General features: G+C 42.4%; 1 protein-coding gene across 3 annotated transcripts; it reads left to right on the top strand.

The window, feature by feature from the left end:
- Positions 1–398: 398 nt before the first annotated feature.
- LOC121544843 (protein phosphatase 1A) lies at positions 399–22478 on the top strand. 3 transcript variants are annotated; one of them, XM_041855037.2, is made up of 6 exons: positions 399–711; positions 7498–8343; positions 8476–8593; positions 8740–8851; positions 14063–14120; positions 17432–22478. In XM_041855037.2, exons 2-6 carry the CDS (start codon positions 7507–7509, stop codon positions 17459–17461), a joined length of 1155 nt encoding a protein of 384 aa, XP_041710971.1. In that variant the 5' UTR covers positions 399–711; positions 7498–7506; the 3' UTR covers positions 17462–22478. The 3 variants fall into 3 exon arrangements, with proteins under 3 accessions (XP_041710971.1, XP_041710972.1, XP_041710973.1); XM_041855038.2 differs by lacking the exon at positions 399–711 and adding an exon at positions 737–892; XM_041855039.2 differs by lacking the exon at positions 399–711 and adding an exon at positions 7101–7122.
- Positions 22479–22807: the final 329 nt, after the last annotated feature.

Genomic DNA, 22807 nt, shown 5'->3' with positions numbered 1-22807 from the left:
TTTACTCTTTTAGAAGATGATATCAAAGACAGATTTAGAATTTAGAAATATATGTCAGGATAAATAGACAGTGTTCATGCAAATATTTGGCGCACTGTGCCGCTTTAATAGAGACAGAGAGTGATGAACGATAATGTGACTGAAATAAATGTATTACTGAGAAAAATAAGATTGGCCACAGCCCACAGCTATTTCCATACGAAATGTATTTTTGTTTCTGTTAATTCTGTGTTCGCCTTTACAATGTTTAATCCATTTATGGGCTTTTGTTTTGATATGACATGCATATCAACCACTGCTAGAGGGTATCAACCACTGACTGCCTCATAGGAATGATGTAATGCTTTCAAGTACGCAACCTGCAATATCCGGGTCTTTTTCAAGTCCTGTTTGGTTTAGCTAGCTAGGTGCAGGCTGTCTGTCAAGCTGTCAAGTGAAGAGGCTGGGGCTTTCGGCTTGACACTATATTGGCCATAACAGCTCCGGCCTAAAAGTTTAGAGGGACATTTGAAATATACTTTACGTCGCCAAATGAGATAAAGTAATGCATCCCTGGTTTACTTAGAACAGGGAGTTCCTCACTTTCACAAATTGATGTACTGAGAGGTGATTGCTAGCTAACGTTACCCGCAAACTCTCCATCTTGTTGGTGTTTCTGTCGCAGCTTCTGTCGCTGTCTTTACACTTTCAAAACAGCTCTTTCTGATTTTGGTAAGTCACAGTTGTTTGTGCCTTTAAGAAACTCTCTACCTCTGTTTACATTTCTGATTAGCCATACTCACTAGCACTGGGGGCAGCGCGATGAGGAGTCCGTGGGAGAGTGAAGGCCTGTCTATGCTAACGTTATGTGAACGCGTGAGGTTCAAGGGACCAAGGCCCACAACGACGCAAGGTGTTTTATTGTATTTTAGTTGTCATATTGCCACGGGAGGATTTAAGTTAGCTAGCCAGCCCACTAGAAAACGTTGTTGAAAACATTATTGTTGGTAATTTCGTGATCATCAAGTTTTCCTTGTTCTGGAAATTTTAACTAGCCCTGGCTCTGTCATTGACTTAGTTGGACGATGGCTAGCTACCTAGCCGTGTTAGCTTGCTGTTGTGACGTAGCTATTAACTAACATCAGTTTACCAGCTAACTTAGCTAGCTAACGTTAGTTACCTAACAAAGCTTGCTAGCTAGCTAGGTAGGTTGCTAGTTAACTATTTAACAGGTTGCTAGCCAACATCATTAAAACACCAAGCTAGTTAACTAGCTACACTGTTGATTGTAATGTTGCTAGTTAGCTACCTAACCACACACAAAAACACGTAACTAGTGCACTGGACGTTGGCTTGGGACCTAGCTAGCTGGATGGATTAGCTAGGTTTTTGCAATACTGACTGTTTGTAATGTGTTGAACTCACACAATAAATGGCCAACACCTATAAAATAGCTCGTTTAGCGGCTAACGTTAGTTTTTCATTGATAGCTATAGACTTTTATATCTAGTGTAGTGAGACATACTTAGCTGCCGTTAGTCACCTATGTTTACAGACTGGTCGCATAGACTAGAGGTAACATAGTAAACGTAAATCCGAGACACCCAAATTAGTATGATACCTATATATATATACACAAAAGTATGTGGACACCCCTTCAAACTAGGGGATTTGACTATTTCAGCCACACTCGTTGCTGATAGGTGTATAAAATCGAGCACACCGCCATTCAATCTCCATAGACAAACATTGGCAGTAGAATGTCCTTACTGAAGAGCTCAATGACTTTCAACTTAGCCCCGTCATAGGATGCCACCTATCCAACAAGTCAGTTTGTCAAATTTCTGCCCTGCTAGACCTGCCCCGGTCAACTGTAAGTGCTGTTATTGTGAAGTGGAAACGTCCTCGGTTGCAACACTCACTACTGAGTTCCAAACTGCCTCTGGAAGAAACGTTAGCACAATAACTTTTTGTCAGGAGCTTCATGAAATGGGTTTCCATGGCCGAGCAGCCGCACGCAAGCCTAAAATCACCATGCGCAATGCCAAGCGTCGGCTGGAGTGGTGTAAAGCTCGCCGCCATTGAACTCTGGAGCAGTGGAAACGCATTCTCTGGAGTGATGAATCATGCTTCAACATCTGGCAGTCCGACGGACTAATCTGGGTTTGGTGGATTCCAGGATAACGCTACCTGCCTGAATGCATGGTGCCAACTGTAAAGTTTGGTGGAGGAAGAATAATGGTCTGTGGCTGTTTTTCATGGTTTGGGCTAGGCCCCTTAGTTCCAGTGAGTGGAAATCTTAAAGCTACACCATACAATGTCATTCTAGACGATTCTGTGCTTCCAACTTTGTGGCAACAGTTTGGGGAAGGCCCTTTCCTGTTTCAGCATGACAATGCCCCCGTGCACAAAGCTAGGTCCATACAGAAATAGTTGATTGAGATCGGTTTGGAAGAACTTGACCGGCCTGCACAGAGCTCTGACCTCAACCCCATAGAACACCATTGGGATGAATTGGAACGCCGACTGTGAGCCAGGCCTGATCGCCCAACATCAGTGCCCGACGTCACTAATGCTCATGTGGCTGAATGGAAGCAAGTCCCCGCAGCAATGTTCCAACATCTAGTGGAAAGCCTTCCCAGAAGAGTGGGGGCTGTTATAGCAGCAAAGGGGGGACCAACTCCATATTAATGCCCATGATTTTTGAATGAAATGTTTGACGAGCAGGTGTCCACATACTTTCTGTCATGTAGTGTATGTTACATTTGGTATGGTTACATAACATAGTTTACTTTTAGCTAATTTGCAAATACTTACTACATTTCAGCTACCCCTAACAACCGCTAACCCTTTCCCTAACCCTTTAACCTAACTCCTAACCATAACCCCTAGAGCTAGCTAGCATCAGCCACCTAGCTAACGTTAGCCATAACAAATGGGAATTCGTAACATATCGTACGTTTAGCAAATTCGTAACATATTGTACTTTTGCAAAATGGTAACATTGTACGTTTTGTAAATTCTTAACATATTGTACGAATTGCAATTCGTAACATATTGTATGAAATGGATCATGAACATCCACAAATTAACCTCTACGGGATCGGTGTCCCGTATACGGGATGGTTGAGCTAATGTGCACTAATGTGATTATTTTTTATTTTTTTTATTTTTTATTTCACCTTTATTTAACCAGGTAAGCCAGTTGAGAACAAGTTCTCATTTACAACTGCGACCTGGCCAAGATAAAGCAAAGCAGTGCGATAAAAACAACAACACAGAGTTACATATGGGGTAAAAAAAACATAAAGTCAAAAATACAACAGAAAATATATATACAGTGTGTGCAAATGTAGCAAGTTATGGAGGTAAGGAAATAAATAAGCTATAGTGCAAAATAATTACAATAGTATTAACACTGGAATGCTAGATGTGCAAGAGATTATGTGCAAATAGAGATACTGGGGTGCAAAAGAGCAAAATAAATAACAATATAGGGATGAGGTAGTGGGGTGGGCTAATTTCAGATGGGCTGTGTACAGGTGCAGTGATCGGTAAGGTGCTCTGACAACTGATGCTTAAAGTTAGCATGACTGTTGTAAGTAACAGCAAACTTTCCAGGACATAGACATGTCTTATATGGGTAGAAAGCTTAAATTCTTGTTAATCTAACTGCACTGTCCAATTTACAGTAGCTATTACAGTGAAAAAATACCATGCTTGAGGAGAGTGCACAACAACAAAAAACGTATCACGGCAACTGGTTTGATACATTCACCTCTGAAGGTAAATACCGTATTGGTCCGAATATAAGACGACCCTGATTATAAGACGACCCCCCGTTTTTCAACACAAACATTTAGAAAAACAGATTTGCAGACTAGATTTGCCGAACAAAGAACTTCATTTTATTTTAAAATAACAATATTAAAAACACAGTGAATTAAACACAAAGGCAAACTATGTACAGTATGATTCAAAATTAATATCAAGCAATAATAAAGCAACATTTTTAAATAACAGAGAAAATACAGGCCACACATTTAACTAAACTTAACAAAAATTCGCCAAACTTCTCCTCCGATGTCTCTCTATCCCTCACACACGTCCTCTGCCCCGCTGTGTTCGCTCTCGCTGTCATCGCTCCCCAGCTGCTCCGCTTCCACCGGCTCCTCCCAAAGCACGTCGTCCTCGCTGCCGTCCAATGCATTTGAGATGCAACATTTTTTAAAGCCATCGATGATGCTCTGTGAGGGAATAGCATCCCATGCATGCAGGATCCATTCACACAGTAGACTTCTCTCCGAAGTCTGACGGCAGGCGTTGGGCCAAACTCGTTCTCCGTCTAAGTGACAGTCCATTACGCCGCATCATCCTACGACACCAGCCGAGGCTGGCTTTAAATCCAGTGATGTTGAGCTCTCTGGCGATTTCCAGGGCCTTAACCTGGATGACAGCTCTGGTAATGGGCATTCCCTCACTTCTTTTTCCCTGACATATTCAAAAACCCTCCGGTCAACCTCAATGAAACGACCACTTTGAGGACCACGGAAGGATTTTCGCTGACTGTTAGCATCTTTTAGACGTTGTTTTTCTGTTCGCCATCTTCTTACATTACACTCAGTGACCCCGAATGTCTTGGCAGCTTGGCAGTTGTTAGATGACTCTGCCTTATTGACAACCATTATTTTGAAATTGGCATCATAGCTCCTCCGCTGTTGTTTATTGACCTGGCCCACTTTTGAGCCACTTGTCTCTAAATGGTCAGCCTGTCTTTCCATCTTTAAACACCGGTAACGGGCTGGTTGTTAAGGACGCCTCTTCCCTCCGTCCGGACGCAATTTTTGGCGCCATCTGTGCCCGCGAATGTGTATTGACATTTAAAGGGAGCGCCGAAGAAGAGAAACTGCGCTCTGAATACTAGACCCCGAATATAAGACGACCCGACTTTTTTGGACCTATTTCGAGGGGAAAAAAGGCCGTCTTATATTCGGACCAATACGGTAATGTACTTACATTCAGTAATCTTGCTCAGATTTGTCATGCTAAAGGTCCCAGAGATCAAATGTAGAATAGTTTTGTTTGATAAAATCAATTTTTATATTCAAATGTAGGAATTGGGTTCTACAGTTTGAACCCCTGCTGTCTCTTGCTCCACACCCACCCCGCCCGGTCATCTAGATGTGTGAAAGTTAGTGTACACAAATATTGGTCTTCACAAAGTTTGCTGCTTCAGTGTTATGATATATTTTTGTCAATGTTACTATGGTATACTGAAGTATAATTACAAGCACTCCATAAGTGGCAAAGGCTTTTATTAACAATTACATTAAGTTTATGCAAAGAGTCAATATTTGCAGTGTTGACCCTTCTTTTTCAAGACCTCTGCAATCCGCCCTGGCATGCTGTCAATTAACTTCTGGGCCACATCCTGACTGATGGCAGCCCATTCTTGCATAATCAATGCTTGGAGTTTGTCAGAATTTGTGGGTTTTTGTTTGTCCACCTGCCTCTTGAGGATCGACCACAAGTTCTCAATGGGATTAAGGTCTGGGGAGTTTCCTGGCCATGGACCCAAAATGTCGATGTTTTGTTCCCCGAGCCACTTAGTTATCACTTTGCCTTATGGCAAGGTGCTCCATCATGCTGGAAAAGGCATTGGTCGTCACCAAACTGTTCTTGGATGGTTGGGAGAAGTTGCTCTCGGAGGATGCGTTGGTACCATTCTTTATTCATGGCTGTGTTCTTAGGCAAAATTGTGAGTGAGCCCACTCCCTTGGCTGAGAAGCAACCCCACACATGAATGGTCTCAGGATGCTTTACTGTTGGCATGACACAGGACTGATGGTAGCGCTCACCTTGTCTTCTCCGGACAAGGTATTTTCCGGATGCCCCAAACAATCGGAAAGGGGATTCATCAGAGAAAATGACTTTACCCCAGTCCTCAGCAGTCCAATCCCTGTACCTTTAGCAGAATATCAGTCTGTCCCTGATGTTTTTCCTGGAGAGAAGTGGCTTCTTTGCTGCCCTTCTTGACACCAGGCCATCCTCCAAAAGTCTTCGCCTCACTGTGCGTGCAGATGCACTCGCACCTGCCTGCTGCCATTCCTTAGCAAGCTCCACACTGGTGGTGCCCCGATCCCGCAGCTTAATCAACTTTAGGAGACGGTCCTGGCACTTGCTGGACTTTCTTGGGCGCCCTGATGCCTTCTTCACAACAATTGAACTTCTCTCCTTGAAATTCTTGATGATCTGATAAATGGTTGATTTAGGTGCAATCTTACTAGCAGCAATATCCTTGCCTGTGAAGCCCTTTTTGTGCAAAGCAATGAAGACGGCACGTGTTTCCTTGCAGGTAACCATAGTTAACAGAGGAAGAACAATGATTTCAAGCACCACCCTCCTTTTAAAGCTTCCAGTCTGTTATTCTAACTCAATCAGCATGACAGAGTGATCTCCAGCCTTGTCCTCGTCAACACTCTCACCTGTGTTAACGAGAGAATCACTGACATGAAGGCAGCTGGTTCTTTTGTGCAGGGCTGAAATGCAGTTGAAAGGTTTTTGGGATTAAGTTCATTTTCATGGCAAAGAGGGACTGTGCAATTCATCTGATCACTCTTCATGACATTCTGGAGTATATGCAAATTGCCATCATCAAAACTGAGGCAGCAGACTTTGAAAATTAGGATTTGTGTCATTCTCAACTTTTGACCACGACTGTATAAGCTAATGATCCATCATATGACATTCCTGGGAGTGTGTAAACTTACATTTTGTGTTACCATTTCATTTTTGTATGTTCTCTATAGTTATGTACTTAAATGTATCAATTGACCAATTTGGCACATTTGGGCAGACTTGATACAAAATAGTCCAGTATTGCAATGCTTCACTGGATCAATCAGAAACCAGCGGCCAAAATCTAAATTGCGCCTAAACTGCAATATTATATTGTGGCTTTTCTCTTGCATTTCAAAGATGATTAAAAAAAAAGCACGCATGTTTTTTTGTTTGTATTATCTTTTACCAGATCTAATGTGTTATATTCTCCTACATTTAATTTCACAAGTTTTTCTTTTCAAATGGTATCAAGAATATGCATATCCTTGCTTCAGGTCCTGAGCTACAGGCAGTTAGATTTGGGTAAGTCATTTTAGGCATAAATTGGAAAAAAGGGTCCTATCCTTAAGAGGTTAATACGTATCATACGAAATGGATTGTCTGGGATTTACGTACAGAATAATACGAAATGCTCTGAGACCACGTTGTAATGCATGAGATCAGCCCTAAGGTGCTAGCTAATCATTTCGTTAATAATAAAATGATTGCAGCTGTGTCATCTGCTACTAAATAATCCAGATCTTAACAAATGTTATTTGGCTAATATTTTTGGGGTTTATTTAGTAAACTTGTAGCTAGCTGAGCTTAGCAGAATAACAAGTGTGAATATTATAAACACTCAACTGTTGACTTTCCTAAATTGAATAGAACAATTATTTGTTTCATTCCTGTTTTAAGGGGGATACAATGGGGGCGTTTTTGGACAAGCCAAAGATGGAGAAGCACAATGCTCATGGTGAGGGGAACAGTCTGACCTATGGCCTGAGCAGCATGCAGGGCTGGAGGGTGGAGATGGAGGATGCGCACACTGCAGTCATTGGCCTGCCTCATGGGCTCGACCCTTGGTCCTTCTTTGCGGTCTATGATGGGCATGCTGGATCCCAGGTGGCTAAATACTGCTGTGGGCACCTTCTGGAGCACATCACCAGCAACCCAGACTTCCAGAGTGCTCTGGAGCCGGAACCCAACGTAGAGCGTGTGAAAACCGGCATCCGCACAGGTTTCCTGCAGATTGACGAGCACATGCGGTCCATCTCTGAGAAGAAGCACGGTGTGGACCGCAGCGGCTCCACTGCGGTGGGGGTCATGATTTCCCCAGGCCACATCTACTTCATCAACTGTGGAGACTCCCGGGGTCTTCTAAGCCGTGGAGGAGCTGTGCACTTCTTCACACAGGACCACAAGCCCAGCAACCCACTGGAGAAGGAGAGGATCCAGAACGCAGGTGGCTCTGTCATGATCCAGCGAGTGAATGGCTCTCTGGCAGTGTCCCGGGCCCTGGGGGACTTTGACTACAAGTGTGTGCATGGAAAGGGCCCCACGGAGCAGCTGGTTTCACCAGAGCCTGAGGTGTATGCCATTCAAAGGTCTGAGGTGGAAGATGAGTTCATCGTCCTAGCCTGCGATGGCATCTGGGATGTCATGGCGAATGAAGAACTTTGTGACTTTGTCAGGTCCAGGCTAGAGGTGACCGATGACCTAGAGAGAGTCTGCAATGAAATAGTTGACACTTGCTTGTACAAGGTGAGATTTGTCACAACATTTTGTCACATGAATAGGCATCATTGGATGCCTTTTGCATTACTAGAATATGCTAATGCACATGCTAAATGTTTTACTTTAATTCTGTCTGTATTGCACTCACTCTTTGAACAGGGGAGTCGGGACAATATGAGTGTTGTGCTGATCTGCCTCCCAGGGGCTCCAAAGGTGACTGCAGAAGCCGTGAAAAGGGAAGCAGAGCTGGATAAGTACCTGGAGAGCAGAGTAGAAGGTGCAGCATCTTAAAATGCGTATAGAAACCTAGATAAAATAAGAACCTTGTCATGAATTTCATGTGATTGAAGCTCACATCACAGATTGTGTATGTCATAGATTCTTTTCCACTCAGAGAATGTGTGGTTCTGCTAATTTCCACAGAGATCATAAAGAAGCAGGGAAACGAAGGGGTTCCAGACTTGGTCCACGTGATGCGTACGTTAGCATCGGAGAGCATCCCTAACCTCCCTCCTGGGGGAGAGCTGGCCAGCAAGTGAGTGAGCTCTTTTGACTGGATCTCAGCCAACTGAATGTTTAAAGGTCGATTAAGTACTATCAAAATAGAGTAGCATGCTTTTCACAGTAAGGTTTCTTTAGGGGGAGGAATCTATTTCTGATCTCAGGTGCACAGGCACTCATGACTTTCCACCAAAGTGGTTTGATAGCTTGGACTTGCTTGGAAGTTTGGTCTATTAGTTGGGCTAATTGAATTTTGCCCTTCAATTCCAGCCTTCTGTTTTCCCTCCTATGCTCAGCATTTAGCTCTGCTGTATGAACTGTTTTGTTTTCATTGGACTTACATACACTGCTCAAAAAAATAAAGGGAACACTTAAACAACACAATGTAACACAGAACAGCGCCGGAGAAGATGGCTGCTGTTTTACAGCCCTCTAACCAATTGTACTATTATGTGTGTTTTTCCGCGTTATTTGTAATTTATTTTGTACATAATGTTTCTGCCATCGTCTCTTATAACCAAAAAGAGCTTCTGGATATCAGGACAGCGATTACTCACCTCGTATTGGATTAAGATTTTTTCTTCAACGAGGCGGCCGCGAAGGATATCCTACAGACACCCGACAAGGCCCAAATACCCGTCATTCGCATGAGGAAGAGACGGAGATATCGTGGACGTAGGTCGGGGTGCCTTGTAAGAATACGACGGCGAGCGAGTAAACTGCCGCTCCCATCAATCCTATTAGCCAATCTTCAATCATTGGAAAATAAATTGGATGACCTAAGATTACGGTTATCCTACCAACGGGACATTAAAAACTGTAATATCTTATGTTTCACCGAGTCGTGGCTATACGCTACATCGGCAGGATAGAACGGCTGACTCCGGTAAGACAAGGGGTGGCGGTCTGTGTATATTTGTAAACAACAGCCGGTGCACAAAATCAAATACTAAGGAAGTCTCGAGGTTTTGCTCGCCTGAGGTAGAGTATCTTATGATAAGCTGTAGACCACACTATTTACCAGGAGAGTTTTCATCTATATTTTTCATAGCTGTCTATTTACCACCACAAACCAATGCTGGCATTAAGATTGCACTGAATGAGCTGTATAAGGCCATAAGTCAACAGGAAAACACTCATCCAGATGCAGCGCTCCTAGTGGCCGGGGACTTTAATGCAGGGAAACTTAAATCCGTTCTACCTAATTTTTACCAGCATGTTAAATGTGCAACCAGAGGAAAAAAAACTCTAGACCACCTTTACTCCACACACAGAGACACATACAAAGCTCTCCCTCGCCCTCCATTTGGCAAATCTGACCATAACTCTATCCTCCTGATTCCTGCTTATAAGCTAAAACTAAAGCAGGAAGCACCAGTGACTCGGTTAATAAAAAAGTGGTCAGATGACGCAGATGCTAAGCTACAGGACTGTTTTGCTAGCACAGACTGGAACATGTTCCGGGATTCTTCAGATAGCATTGAGGAGTACACCACATCAGTCACTGGCTTCATCAATAAGTGCATCAATGATGTCGTCCCCACAGTGACCGTATGTACATACCCCAACCAGAAGCCATGGATTACAGGAAACATCCGCACTGAGCTAAAGGGTAGAGCTGCCGCTTTCAAGGAGCGGGACTCTAACCCGGACGCTTATAAGAAATCCTGCGATGCCCTCCGACGAACCATCAAACAGGCAAAGAGTCAATACAGGACTAAGATTGAATCGTACTACACTGGCTCTGACGCTCGTTGGATGTGGCAAGGCTTGACAACTATTACAGACTACAAAGGGAAGCACAGCCGCGAGCTGCCCAGTGACACAATACTTCCAGACGAGCTAAACCACTTCTATGCTCGCTTCGAGGCAAGCAACACTGAAGCATGCATGAGAGCACCAGCTGTTCCGGATGACTATGTGATCACGCTCTCCGTAGCCGATGTGAGTAAGACTTTTAAGCAGGTCAACATTCACAAGGCCGCAGGGCCAGACGGATTACCAGGACGTGTACTCCGAGCATGTGCTGACCAACTGGCAAGTGTCTTCACTGACATTTTCAACATGTCCCTGACTGAGTCTGTAATACCAACATGTTTCAAGCAGACCACCATAGTCCCCGTGCCCAAGGACTCTAAGATAACCTGCCTAAATGACTACCGACCCGTAGCACTGACGTCTGTAGCCATGAAGTGCTTTGAAAGGCTGGTCATGGCTCACATCAACACCATTATCCCAGAAACCCTAGACCCACTGCAATTTGCATACCGCCCCAACAGATCCACAGATGATGCAATCTCTATTGCACTCCACACTGCCCTTTCCCACCTGGACAAGAGGAACACCTACGTGAGAATGCTATTCATTGACTACAGCTCAGCATTCAACACCATAGTGCCCTCAAAGCTCATCACTAAGCCAAGGATCCTGGGACTAAACACCTCCCTCTGCAACTGGATCCTGGACTTCCTGACGGGCCGCCCCCAGGTGGTAAGGGTAGGTAACAACACATCTGCCACACTGATCCTCAACACGGGGGCCCCTCAGGGGTGCGTGCTCAGTCCCCCTCCTGTACTCCCTGTTCACCCATGACTGCATGGCCAGGCACGACTCCAACACCATCATTAAGTTTGCCGACGACACAACAGTGGTAGGCCTGATCACCGACAACGATGAGACAGCCTATAGGGAGGAGGTCAGAGACCTGGCCGTGTGGTGCCAGGATACCAACCTCTCCCTCAACGTGACCAAGACAAAGGAGATGATTGTGGACTACAGGAAAAAAAAGAGGACTGAGCACGCCCCCATTCTCATCGACGGGGCTGTAGTGGAACAGGTTGAGAGCTTCAAGTTCCTTGGTGTCCCCATCACCAACAAACTATCATGGTCCAAACACACCAAGACAGTCGTGAAGAGGGCACGACAAAGCCTATTCCCCCTCAGGAGACTGAAAAGATTTGGCATGGGTCCTCAGATCCTCAAAAAATTCTACAGCTGCACCATCGAGAGCATCCTGACTGGTTGCATCACCGCCTGGTATGGCAACTGCTTGGCCTCCGACCGCAAGGCACTACAGAGGGTAGTGCGTACGGCCCAGTACATCACTGGAGCCAAGCTTCCTGCCATCCAGGACCTCTATACCAGGCAGTGTCCGAGGAAGGCCCTCAAAATTGTCAAAGACTCCAGCCACCCTAGTCATAGACTGTTCTCTCTGCTACCGCACGGCAAGCGGTACCGGAGTGCCAAGTCTAGGTCCAAAAGACTTCTCAACAGCTTCTACCCCCAAGCCATAAGACTACTGAACAGCTAATCATGGCTACCCGGACTATTTGCACTGCCCCCCCACCCCATCCTTTTACGCTGCTGCTACTCTGTTAATTATTTATGCATAGTCACTTTAACTCTACCCACATGTACATATTACTTCAACTACCTCAACTAGCCGGTGCACATTGACTCTGCACCGGTACCCCCCTGTGTATATATACCCTCCCTACTGTTATTTTATTTTACTTCTGCTCTTTTTTTCTCAACACTTACTTTTTTGTTAAAAAATAAATGCACTGTTGGTTAAGGGCTGTAAGTAAGCATTTCACTGTAATGTCTGCACCTGTTGTATTCGGCGCATGTGGCCAATAAAATTTGATTTGATTTGAACTCCAAGTCAATCACACTTCTGTGAAATCAAACTGTCCACTTAGGAAGCAACACTGATTGACAATACATTTCACATGCTGTTGTGCAAATGGAATAGACAACAGGTGGAAATTATACGCAATTAGCAAGACACCCCCAATAAAGGACGGGTTTTGCAGGTGGTGACCACAGACCACTTCTCAGTTCCTATGCTTCCTGGCTGATGTTTTGGTCACTTTTGAATGCTGGCGGTGCTTTCACTCTAGTGGTAGCATGAGACGGAGTCTACAACCCACACAAGTGGCTCAGGTAATGCAGCTCATCCAGGATGGCACATCAATGCGAGCTCTGGCAAGAAGGTTTGCTGTGTCTGTCAGCGTAGTATCAAGAGCATGGAGGCGCTACCAGGAGACAGGCCAGTACATCAGGAGACATGGAGGAGGCCGTAGGAGGGCAACAACCCAGCAGCAGGACTGCTACCTCTGCCTTTGTGCAAGGAGGAGCAGGAGGAGCACTGCCAGAGCCCTGCAAAATGACCTCCAGCAGGCCACAAATGTGCATGTGTCTGCTCAAACGGTCAGAAACAGACTCCATGAGGGTGGTATGAGGGCCCGACGTCCACAGGTGGGGGTTGTGCTTACAGCCCAACACCGTGCAGGACGTTTGGCATTTGCCAGAGAACACCAAGATTGGCAAATTCGCCACTGGCGCCCTGTGCTCTTCACAGATGAAAGCAGGTTCACACTGAGCACATGTGACAGAGTCTGGAGACGCCGTGGAGAACGTTCTGCTGCCTGCAACATCCTCCAGCATGACCGGTTTGGCGGTGGGTCAGTCATGGTGTGGGGTGGCATTTCTTTGGGGGGCCATGTGCTCGCCAGAGGTAGCCTGACTGCCATTAGGTACCGAGATGAGATCCTCAGACCCCTTGTGAGACCATATGCTGGTGCGGTTGGCCCTGGGTTCCTCCTAATGCAAGACAATGCTAGACCTCATGTGGCTGGAGTGTGTCAGCAGTTCCTGCAAGAGGAAGGCATTGATGCTATGGACTGGCCCGCCCGTTCCCCAGACCTGAATCCAATTGAGCACATCTGGGACATCATGTCTCGCTCCATCCACCAACGCCACGTTGCACCACAGACTGTCCAGGAGTTGGCGGATGCTTTAGTCCAGGTCTGGGAGGAGATCCCTCAGGAGACCATCCGCCACCTCATCAGGAGCATGCCCAGGCGTTGTAGGGAGGTCATACAGGCACGTGGAGGCCACACACACTACTGAGTCTCATTTTGACTTGTTTTTTATGGACATTACATCAAAGTTGGATCAGCCTGTAGTGTGGTTTTCCACTTTAATTTTGAGGGTGACTCCAAATCCAGACCTCCATGTGTTGATACATTTGATTTCCATTGATAATTTTTGTGTGATTTTGTTGTCAGCACATTCAACTATGTAAAGAAAAAAGTATTTAATAAGATTATTTCATTCATTCAGATCTAGGATGTGTTATTTTAGTGTTCCCTTAATTTTTTTGAGCAGTGTACAATGGTTTTGTTATTGCTTGCCAAGCTAAACCTGCATGCTTGGTATCTTTTACTTTTTTGTTTCTTAGACGAAGCGTTATTGAAGCAGTGTACAACAAACTCAACCCATACCGAAGTGATGACACAGTACGTATCTCCTGACAATTGCTATCCCCTTACAAAAGCTTTTTTATTTGAATGTATATGTATGTACAGTTGAAGTCGGAAGTTTACATAAACCTTAGCCAAATACATTTAAACTCATTTTTTCTCAATTCCTGACATTTAATCCTAGTAAAAATTCCCTGTCTTAGGTCAGTTAGGATCACCACTTTATTTTAAGAATGTGAAATGTCAGAATAATAGTAGAGAGAATGATTTATTTCAGCTTTTATTTATTTCATCACATTCCCAGTGGGTCAGAAGTTTACATACACTCAATTAGTATTTGGCAGCATTGCCTTTAAATTGTTTAACTTGGGTCAAATGTTTCGGGTAGCCTTCCACAAGCTTCCCACAATAAGTTGGGTGAATTTTGGCCCATTTCTCCTGACAGAGCTGGTGTAACTGAATCATGTTTGTAGGCCTCCTTGCTCGCACACGCTTTTTCAGTTCTGCCCACAAATGTTCTATAGGATTGAGGTCAGGGCTTTGTGATGGCCACTCCAATACCTTGACTTTGTTGTCCTTAAGCCATTTTGCCACAACTTTGGAAGTATGCTTGGGGTCATTGTCCATTTGGAAGACCCATTTGCGACCAAGCTTTAACTTCCTGACTGATGTCTTGAGATGTTGCTTCAATATATCCTAATTTTCCTTCCTCATGATGCCATCTATTTTGTGAAGTCCTCCTGCAGCATGATGCTGCCACCCCCGTGCTTCAAGGTTGGGATGGTGTTCTTCGGCTTGCAAGCTACCCCCTTTTTCCTCCAAACATAACGATGGTCATTATGGCCAAACAGTTCTATTTTTGTTTCATCAGACCAGAGGACATTTCTCCAAAAAGTACAATCTTTGTCCCCATTTGCCGTTGCAAACCGTAGTCTGGCTTTTTTATGGCGGTTTTGGAGCAGTGGCTTCTTCCTTGCTGAGCGGCCTTACAGGTTATGTCGATATAGGACTCGTTTTACTGTGGATATAGATACTTTTGTACCTGTTTCCTCCAGCATCTTCACAAGGTCCTTTGCTGTTGTTCTGGGATTGATTTGCATCTCTAGGAGACAGAACGCGTCTCCTTCCTGAGAGGTATGACGGCTGCGTGGTCCCATGGTGTTTATACTTGCGGACTATTGTTTGTACAGATGAACGTGGTACCTTCAGGCGTTTGGAAATTGCTCCCAAGGATGAACCAGACTTGTGGAGGTCTACACATTTTTTGCTGAGGTCTTGGCTGATTTTCTTTTGATTTTCCCATGATGGCAAGCAAAGAGGCACTGAGTTTGAAGGTAGGCCTTGAAATACATCCACAGGTACACCTCCAATTGACTCAAATTATGTCAATTAGCTTATCTGAAGCTTCTAAAGCCATGCCATCATTTTCTGGAATTTTCCAAGCTGTTTAAAGGCACAGTCAACTTAGTGTATGTAAACTTCTGACCCACTGGAATTGTGATGCAGTGAATTGTAAGTGAAATAATCTGTCTAAACAATTGTTGGAAAAATTACTGCATGCACAAAGTAGATGTCCTAACTTACTTGGTCAAACTATAGTTTGTTAACAAAAATGTGTGGAGTGGGTGAAAAACGAGTTTTAATGACTCCAACCTAAGTGTATGTAAACTTCTGACTTCAACTGTACGTACGTGTGTTTGTCAGTGTGTTTGTGCACATCTTTTTGTATGTCAAGGGAAAAATACAATTACATATTTTTCACTTCGATTTCTAACTTTCTTCAGCTCAATTTGGAATGTTCAACATATTTATAACTTTTTCGAATTTGGCCCCTCCAAAAAATCTGATTTTAAAGATGAATGAAGGGGAGGTAATATATGGATGGGGAATTTTTATATATATATATATATAATCCTTGTTTGTAATCTATTTTACTCTTTACCATACCATAACATCCCAGAATGCATTTAGTTCTTCCCTCAGTTCACAGCTGTTTCATGATGGGTATAGTTTAGATCTGTGTTTACAAAAAGCAGCAATATTTTTCTTCTGTGTTTTTTATATTTTTCTTTCTGCATGAAAAAACTCAGAATTCTGTTTTAACCCGGCCCCTTACTGGAGCTTTTGTTTGTGCCATCCTGAATTGGCGTTATAGACACTGTCAGTTAACACGTCTAGGCTGCGTATTCCACTAATTGGTCTTGACCAATCAGATCAGCTCTTTTGCCAATAATTGGGCAAAGGATCAGAATTGGGCTGCCTGTGTAAATTTACATTTTACATTTACATTTTAGTCATTTAGCAGACGCTCTTATCCAGAGCGACTTACAGTTAGTGAATACATATTTTTTTTATACTGGCCCCCCGTGGGAATCGAACCCACAACCCTGGCGTTGCAAACGCCATGCTCTATCAACTGAGCTACATCCCTGCCGGCCATTCCCTCCCCTACCCTGGACGACGCTGGGCCAATTGTGCGCCGCCCATGAGTCTCCCGGTCGCGGCCGGCGGCGACAGAGCCTGGATTCAAACCAGGATCTCTAGTGGCACAGTTAGCACTGCGATGCAGTGCCTTAGACCAATGCAGCCTATGTGTTGCCCATAGGTAACGTCTCTGTTTGATGGCCAAAGATGCTTTCAGATCTATGTGGGCAGGATTGTAGTAGCAGTGATAGCTGGCAGGGCAATCTAACTCGGGCTGCAATTGTTTGATATCAATCTTGTGTACTTGCTCTCTGAAGTTCCATTAATAGGTCTAACATTCAAGATTCCTCAAACAGGAGGATCTCACAAATGGTTTAATAAGCAATATATTCATTGAAGCAATCATTCATAACAACCATTCATAAAGCCGTCATTCATATCAAAACATTTTCTTGACGACTACTCGCTCCTACAACTTGTCGTGAGTGAGATGTTCTATTCAAACTAACCATAAATAAAATGCGTGTCCCTATATACATTTCTCTGGATTAGGAACAGCATAATCTTTCTTTGATCAGTATCAAATTACCTTGTTTCAGCATCACTATCAAATGGCAAATATCAAGTAAAATCAGCTTATTTTACAGTCCAGTACTGGATGAAATTCCAGGACTGGAAGAAATGTAGGTAAAAGTGAAGACTTCAAGAAATTGCTGTTTTATACCAGGGATCTCAATCTCAATTCCCGGAAGGCTTTGCTCACTTATACATACTCAAAATAATTTCTTGACTCCTGTCCAAGTTCGTAACTAGTGTAGGACAACAGGGGTGCAAAGATCAGCACTTCTCCAGGAGTTGAAATCGAGACCCCTTGGATGTTGACCTAGTATCTGACGGGTTTTTCCTTCCTTCCATCCTTCAAGGACTCAGCGTCCACAGACGACATGTGGTAACACAACCCCTACCACTAACACAGCACAGAGTTTACAAACCGTTACCCTCTCAAGACCCCACAGCAGCTCTGTTCAGCAGTCTGTCTCCCCACCACTCTGAGCGTTCCATTTTCAAGAAGGGAATATGATGGGAGGAGGAGGAGGAGATGCTCACACACCCCTACACCCCAGATAGAGCAGCACCAGTCAGCTCTGGAGTTCAGGATCCCCTCCATTTTGTCTCACCTTTATTTTCAGCCCCCCCCCTTAACCTAAAACATAACTACCGAGTCCAACAGGTTCTTTTTTTTTTTTTTTATAATCAGCTAAAACAATTATTATTTTGGGCTGTAGTTAATTTGATTCACATTTCCTTGTGTTTGTATATTTCTGTTTTTGTGAAGTGCAATTGTCCTGTACAAACAGCCTCTATTTAATGCAGCTTGAGTTAATGTAAAAAAAATGAAAGAACCTTTATGCACTATCAGCCTTTTTCCTGCTCTTCTGGAGTTCCAACAAATGTCTATTCAGTGAATATTACTGTTTGTCCTCCAGGTGATATTATCCTCTTGCTCTTGATCTTTTTTTAGTTGAAGTCTTTGCTCCTTAAGAAACGGGTAAATTGTATAGGTTCACAGCACAGTAAGCTCTCTAAATTAAACCATATAAATTCTAATATCTACATTTTATTTTGTTTTCATACACTTTTTTTCTACACGCTGTAGTAATAACTATGGTACTACAGTCTTTCATTGTGTTTTCTGTCTTTTGGGGGAAATTATCTTGTTCATCTCCTGTAAACATAACACAACAAAGCAGTTCCTAGATGCAAATGAAGATGAGCTCACCTGACACCTTTTAACACTTGCTGTGTTGGAGAGTGTGTGTGTGCGCGTGTGTGTGCGTGTACTGGCAAGCGTGCCTAGGTGCTTGTGTGCATGTGTGTGCGCACATGTGTTTGAATAGAGGTAGGTCTGTATATCTGTAGCTGTTAGCTAATGTTTGCTATGGTGGTGCAGATGGCAAACTCACATCGGCTGGAGATTAGGGCAAATGTTCCTCCATTACTCCTACATACCTATTGGTCACCCCATCAGTCTTTCATATCAGTACGATACAACCTCTCACTACCCCTCACTTCAGAGCTTTGGAGAACACTGTTTATGACAGTGGATGGATTAAGTTGATTTATTGCTATTTTAACTTTAATGACATCTGCCACAACCAGTTTGTAATTATTTGTCAGTGACATAGTTAACCTGTCTACTGACATGCAGTAATTTATGCTAGTCTGAACTTTGACTAGTTTTCATGTCATGAGTGTTAGATTATTTACTTTGAATAAACGTAATATGTCACAGATGTACATATTTCAGCTTTATGAAGGCCCGGCATGCCAAGTGAAGAGATTCAGTGCATTGTATTTGTTGCAAGCCTGCGTTTGGTACTGAGAGGAGTTCAAATCACAACATCTATCTGATAATCTGATTTTACAAGTGTAGAAGTGCTAATTGTTAGAAACCTTAGTTACCACCATCAGTCTGAGTGAACCTTCCCTTAACAATTTCCAAGTGTTTTTTTTTTTTTTAATTGTTGCTATATTCAACTATACAACCAAGAACAAATCCACTGAATGCAATGAGCTGTCCTAGAGCATCTTGTATTTACTCTGAGTCGGTTGGGGGGCTCTCAGTGTAGAGTCCTCAGCCACTGCACCAGGAGCCAGTGCACAATATGCTATGCTGCTATAGTGTATGATTTGATTTTGCGGTAAATTTTTCCCTTAAAAAAATCAAATCAATAGTCACAGACTAAATCTGTATTTAACACGTAGATGTATTTCTTGGCGAGAAATGTATTTATTTTAAACTGCATTGCTGCAAATGTATGTATCTTTTCTGACCTTTTCAAGGAATAAATCATGTTACTTGAGTTAGATGCGCGCTTAGCAAGATACTCTTGTTTTTGGATGTTTAATCAATTAGAATTGAGCGCTGTAGGTAAAGGTGTCCTTCTAATCCCATTGGGCTCTGCTCTGTACTGTTTGTCTAACACAGGTTTTCCCGAACTCTGTCCTGGTACCCCCGATGCACGTTTAGTTTTTTCCCCCTAGAACTACACAGCTGATTCAAATAATCAAAGCTTGATGACGAGTTTATTATTTTATTTTTTATCAGCTGCGTAGTGCTAGGGCAAAAAACTAAACGTGCACCCGGGGGACCCAGGACTGAGTTTGGGAAACACTGGTCTAACACAGGGTAACGTACTGAATTTATAGTGTCTCTCTTTAACCAACTTCTGGCAAAAATCTACCACGTTGACTCCTGAATTTGATCCCAAGATATACACAGTTTAGAGATGGTTTGATATGTCACCCTTGTTATAGTATTTTATCCATACCTGCAGTTGTTTAGAAACGATACGAAGTACGTCTCAGATTAACTCTTAAAATATATATATAGAAATATATATATGTATTTTATTTTTTTACTTGCCATATGGACAGTTGATGCAGCCTTAAAAGGCTGACATGTCAATCATACTTACACTTTTTGTTAAAGGGTGAACAAGTCTAACAATGCCTTCATAATTATTACAGAGCATTTGCAAACTTTTTTTAAAGCAATGAAGTGACTGATGAATGAATCAGATGAAGTGAAGTGATTATGTAAGCATTGTTGAGATTCAATATTCCCATTCAGTTCAACTGTCACAGGTACCCAAGTCACTTTTCCAAATTGAGAAAGAAATGTGGTTAAATTGGTCAATGTTAAAGTTGTTGTCATTCTCTACTGTGATTTTGTGTAAAGGGAACCAAGTTTTAGGAGCACAAAGCGGCGTCAACAACCATAACACACAAGCCCTAGCTTTTTTAACGTCTGAATAGTTGTTTAGGATCTTCCCTTAAGGAGTGCAAACATTCTGTTACTCTGTTGTCCTTTATAAGCTAAAGTATTTTCTACAGAAATACTACAGTATGTATATAATTTTTTCATTTACAAATGATGTAACCAAGGAAAATCTGTCTTAACCTATTTTGCAGGTTTATTGTTTTACTGTCAATGTTTTTTTTATAAGACTGGAAATAAATACATTTTTATTTCCAAAATGCATTACTTTAATCTTTAGGTTAGCCAAACATTTTTCTGTCATCTGTACAACTCAACACTGATTTTGTTTAAGGAGTTTGGGATTTAAGGTTAGCGTTCTGTTAACACACCAGTTTTAATACGGGCTTCTCGCATACTGTAGGACTTGCATAGTGACTGAGGTGTTTAGAGATGACGCCTTACATGAACCTGTCATATAATTATTATTTAAGCCTCATAAGGAACATATGTATATTCCTCTATAGGGGCCGTATCTTGATATCTCCATATGCCATGTTTGAACCTTTGTGTAAATCTTACTCCACTTCTGATTTTAAAATAGGATATGGCTCCAAAAGAATGCTGGTTTAGGATGTGTTTGTGCTTTTTATCAAAATTTGACTGGTACCATATAAGCCGGACCTAAAGTAGAAATGAAATTGTCTTTGTTCAAAAGCATAGCACTTACCAAGCATCCAATGTCTTCTTTTTCTTATTTCCATAAAACTACAATACCTCAAAGTTGATTTGAAGACCTTTTTGTCTAGTATTGGTTGTTGTTCTAGACCCCCTCTCTGTAGTTTGGCTTTGAAAGCAGTCATCAGACACTTGGTTGTTGTGACTGTCAGTCTGTGGTCTTGTTAAGACTCAGTTGTCATGGAGTTGGCCAAACCCATGTTTATGTATTTGACTGAAATGTGCAAATTTGAAATATTTAAAATGTGTCCACAGCAAATTATAGCTTATTTTAGTAACTAGTCAAATCATTGACCTTACCTTGTACAAAAAAAGAATGCCCTCAAACCCTTACTTGTGTAATTTCACCAACTTATTTCCCTTATGTGATATTCAACCATTTCAGAGATCTAGAATTGTAACAATGTTCAGGGTTCTAGAAATGTAAGATGTGTGAGAGGCATTTGGTGTAATTAAATGACAATGGTCAATTATGCACTGATTGTCTATATTATCAGCTTTTTCACAAATATTATTCTAGAAAAAAACTATAAAGCTATTTACAGGGTGTACCTTTGCTCACCTGGAGCTAGTTCTGTATCTTCATACAGTTCAGAGGTATACCTAGCTGGAGTAAAATAGATTTTAATGCTTGCGCCCATATTGTACATAATATTGATGTACCTCAGTTGTGGTGTTACTGTGTGACCCTTTGGCAGTGGTGGGTTGTGTCCCCTTAAATAGGGGACCTGAACCCCATGTTGCTGACCTTTTCAGCTCACTAATAAGCTCACCGATTTGCCTTACCCAATCTAACTCTACCCCCTAAAGTACTTGTTCATTGGAACACTTCAAGGAGTAGTGCTGACACTACCTTGTAACTGAGAAATTTCAAATAGTGTTTCCAAGTTAGGGTACTTGTCTACAAAGTGGCATACTATGTTGGTAGTCACATGGTACACCTTTTCATTTCTGGTTTGTATTAAAAACAAATGTTACCTTGTTGAATCTTTGAAATATTATTTAATTGCTCACTCCTGCAGATGATGTCATACTTTGAGCAAATGCAAGTGTTTAACAATTGGGTAACCTTGTAAACATTAGAAATGTGTTCCATGTTCTGCTATATTTATGAATGCATTCAAGAATAGCTTTAGAGTGCTGTAGATAAGTATTGTCTGTTGATTCAACTGCTTCTCAGAGGCCTCTGTGATTGACTACAAAGTTCAATGACTGTATATTTTGTATTATGTTCTAGCTCCAAAGGAAAGACAAAATAAAATGTTAAAGCTTTGTTCCCTGAACTATACTGTACTATTTGTGTTGAGTTGATTGAACAAAATGCATTCCTTGCTTGTGAATTTATGCATTTTCTCTCCTCTTTCCCTGAACTTCTGTCCTTCTTTCTTTCATTTGTTTGCCTTTTGAAGTTTGAAATAAAATGTATAGTTTGCAGAATGTATCACTAAATAAATGGGTTGTTATCTTCTATAGCTATTCTCATTTCATCTCTCTTGATCTGTTCAATTAATTGTCCCATTTTAAAACAACTAATCTAGAACTCAATGTCAGACCTGATCGATTCCTTCATAAAATACCAATGTTTTCATTAACACAATATACTGTAAGACCCACCAACACACAAAGTACTGATTTTATTGTTTTGTTGATCCAGAAATGTGCAAATACAGTGCCTTCGGAAAGTATTCAGACCCCTTGACTTTTTCTACATTTTGTTACGTTACAGCCTTATTCTAAAATCGATTAAATAAAAATAATTCCTCAGCAATCTACACACAATACCCCATAATGACAAAGCGAA

Source organism: Coregonus clupeaformis, chromosome 29 (assembly GCF_020615455.1).
Source record: "Coregonus clupeaformis isolate EN_2021a chromosome 29, ASM2061545v1, whole genome shotgun sequence".
In the NCBI taxonomy this organism is placed as follows: domain Eukaryota; kingdom Metazoa; phylum Chordata; class Actinopteri; order Salmoniformes; family Salmonidae; genus Coregonus; species Coregonus clupeaformis.
The sequence above is the reverse complement of the archived record's forward strand: the minus strand, read 5'-3'. Positions and strand labels throughout refer to the sequence as shown.

Coding starts and splice junctions, on each gene's coding strand:
- LOC121544843 (XM_041855037.2), top strand. CDS start 7,507: ATGGGGGCGTTTTTGGACAAGCCAAAGATGGAGAAGCACAATGCTCAT. Junction 8,344..8,475: donor TTGACACTTGCTTGTACAAG/GTGAGATTTGTC, acceptor CTCTTTGAACAG/GGGAGTCGGGACAATATGAG. Junction 8,594..8,739: donor CCTGGAGAGCAGAGTAGAAG/GTGCAGCATCTT, acceptor TAATTTCCACAG/AGATCATAAAGAAGCAGGGA.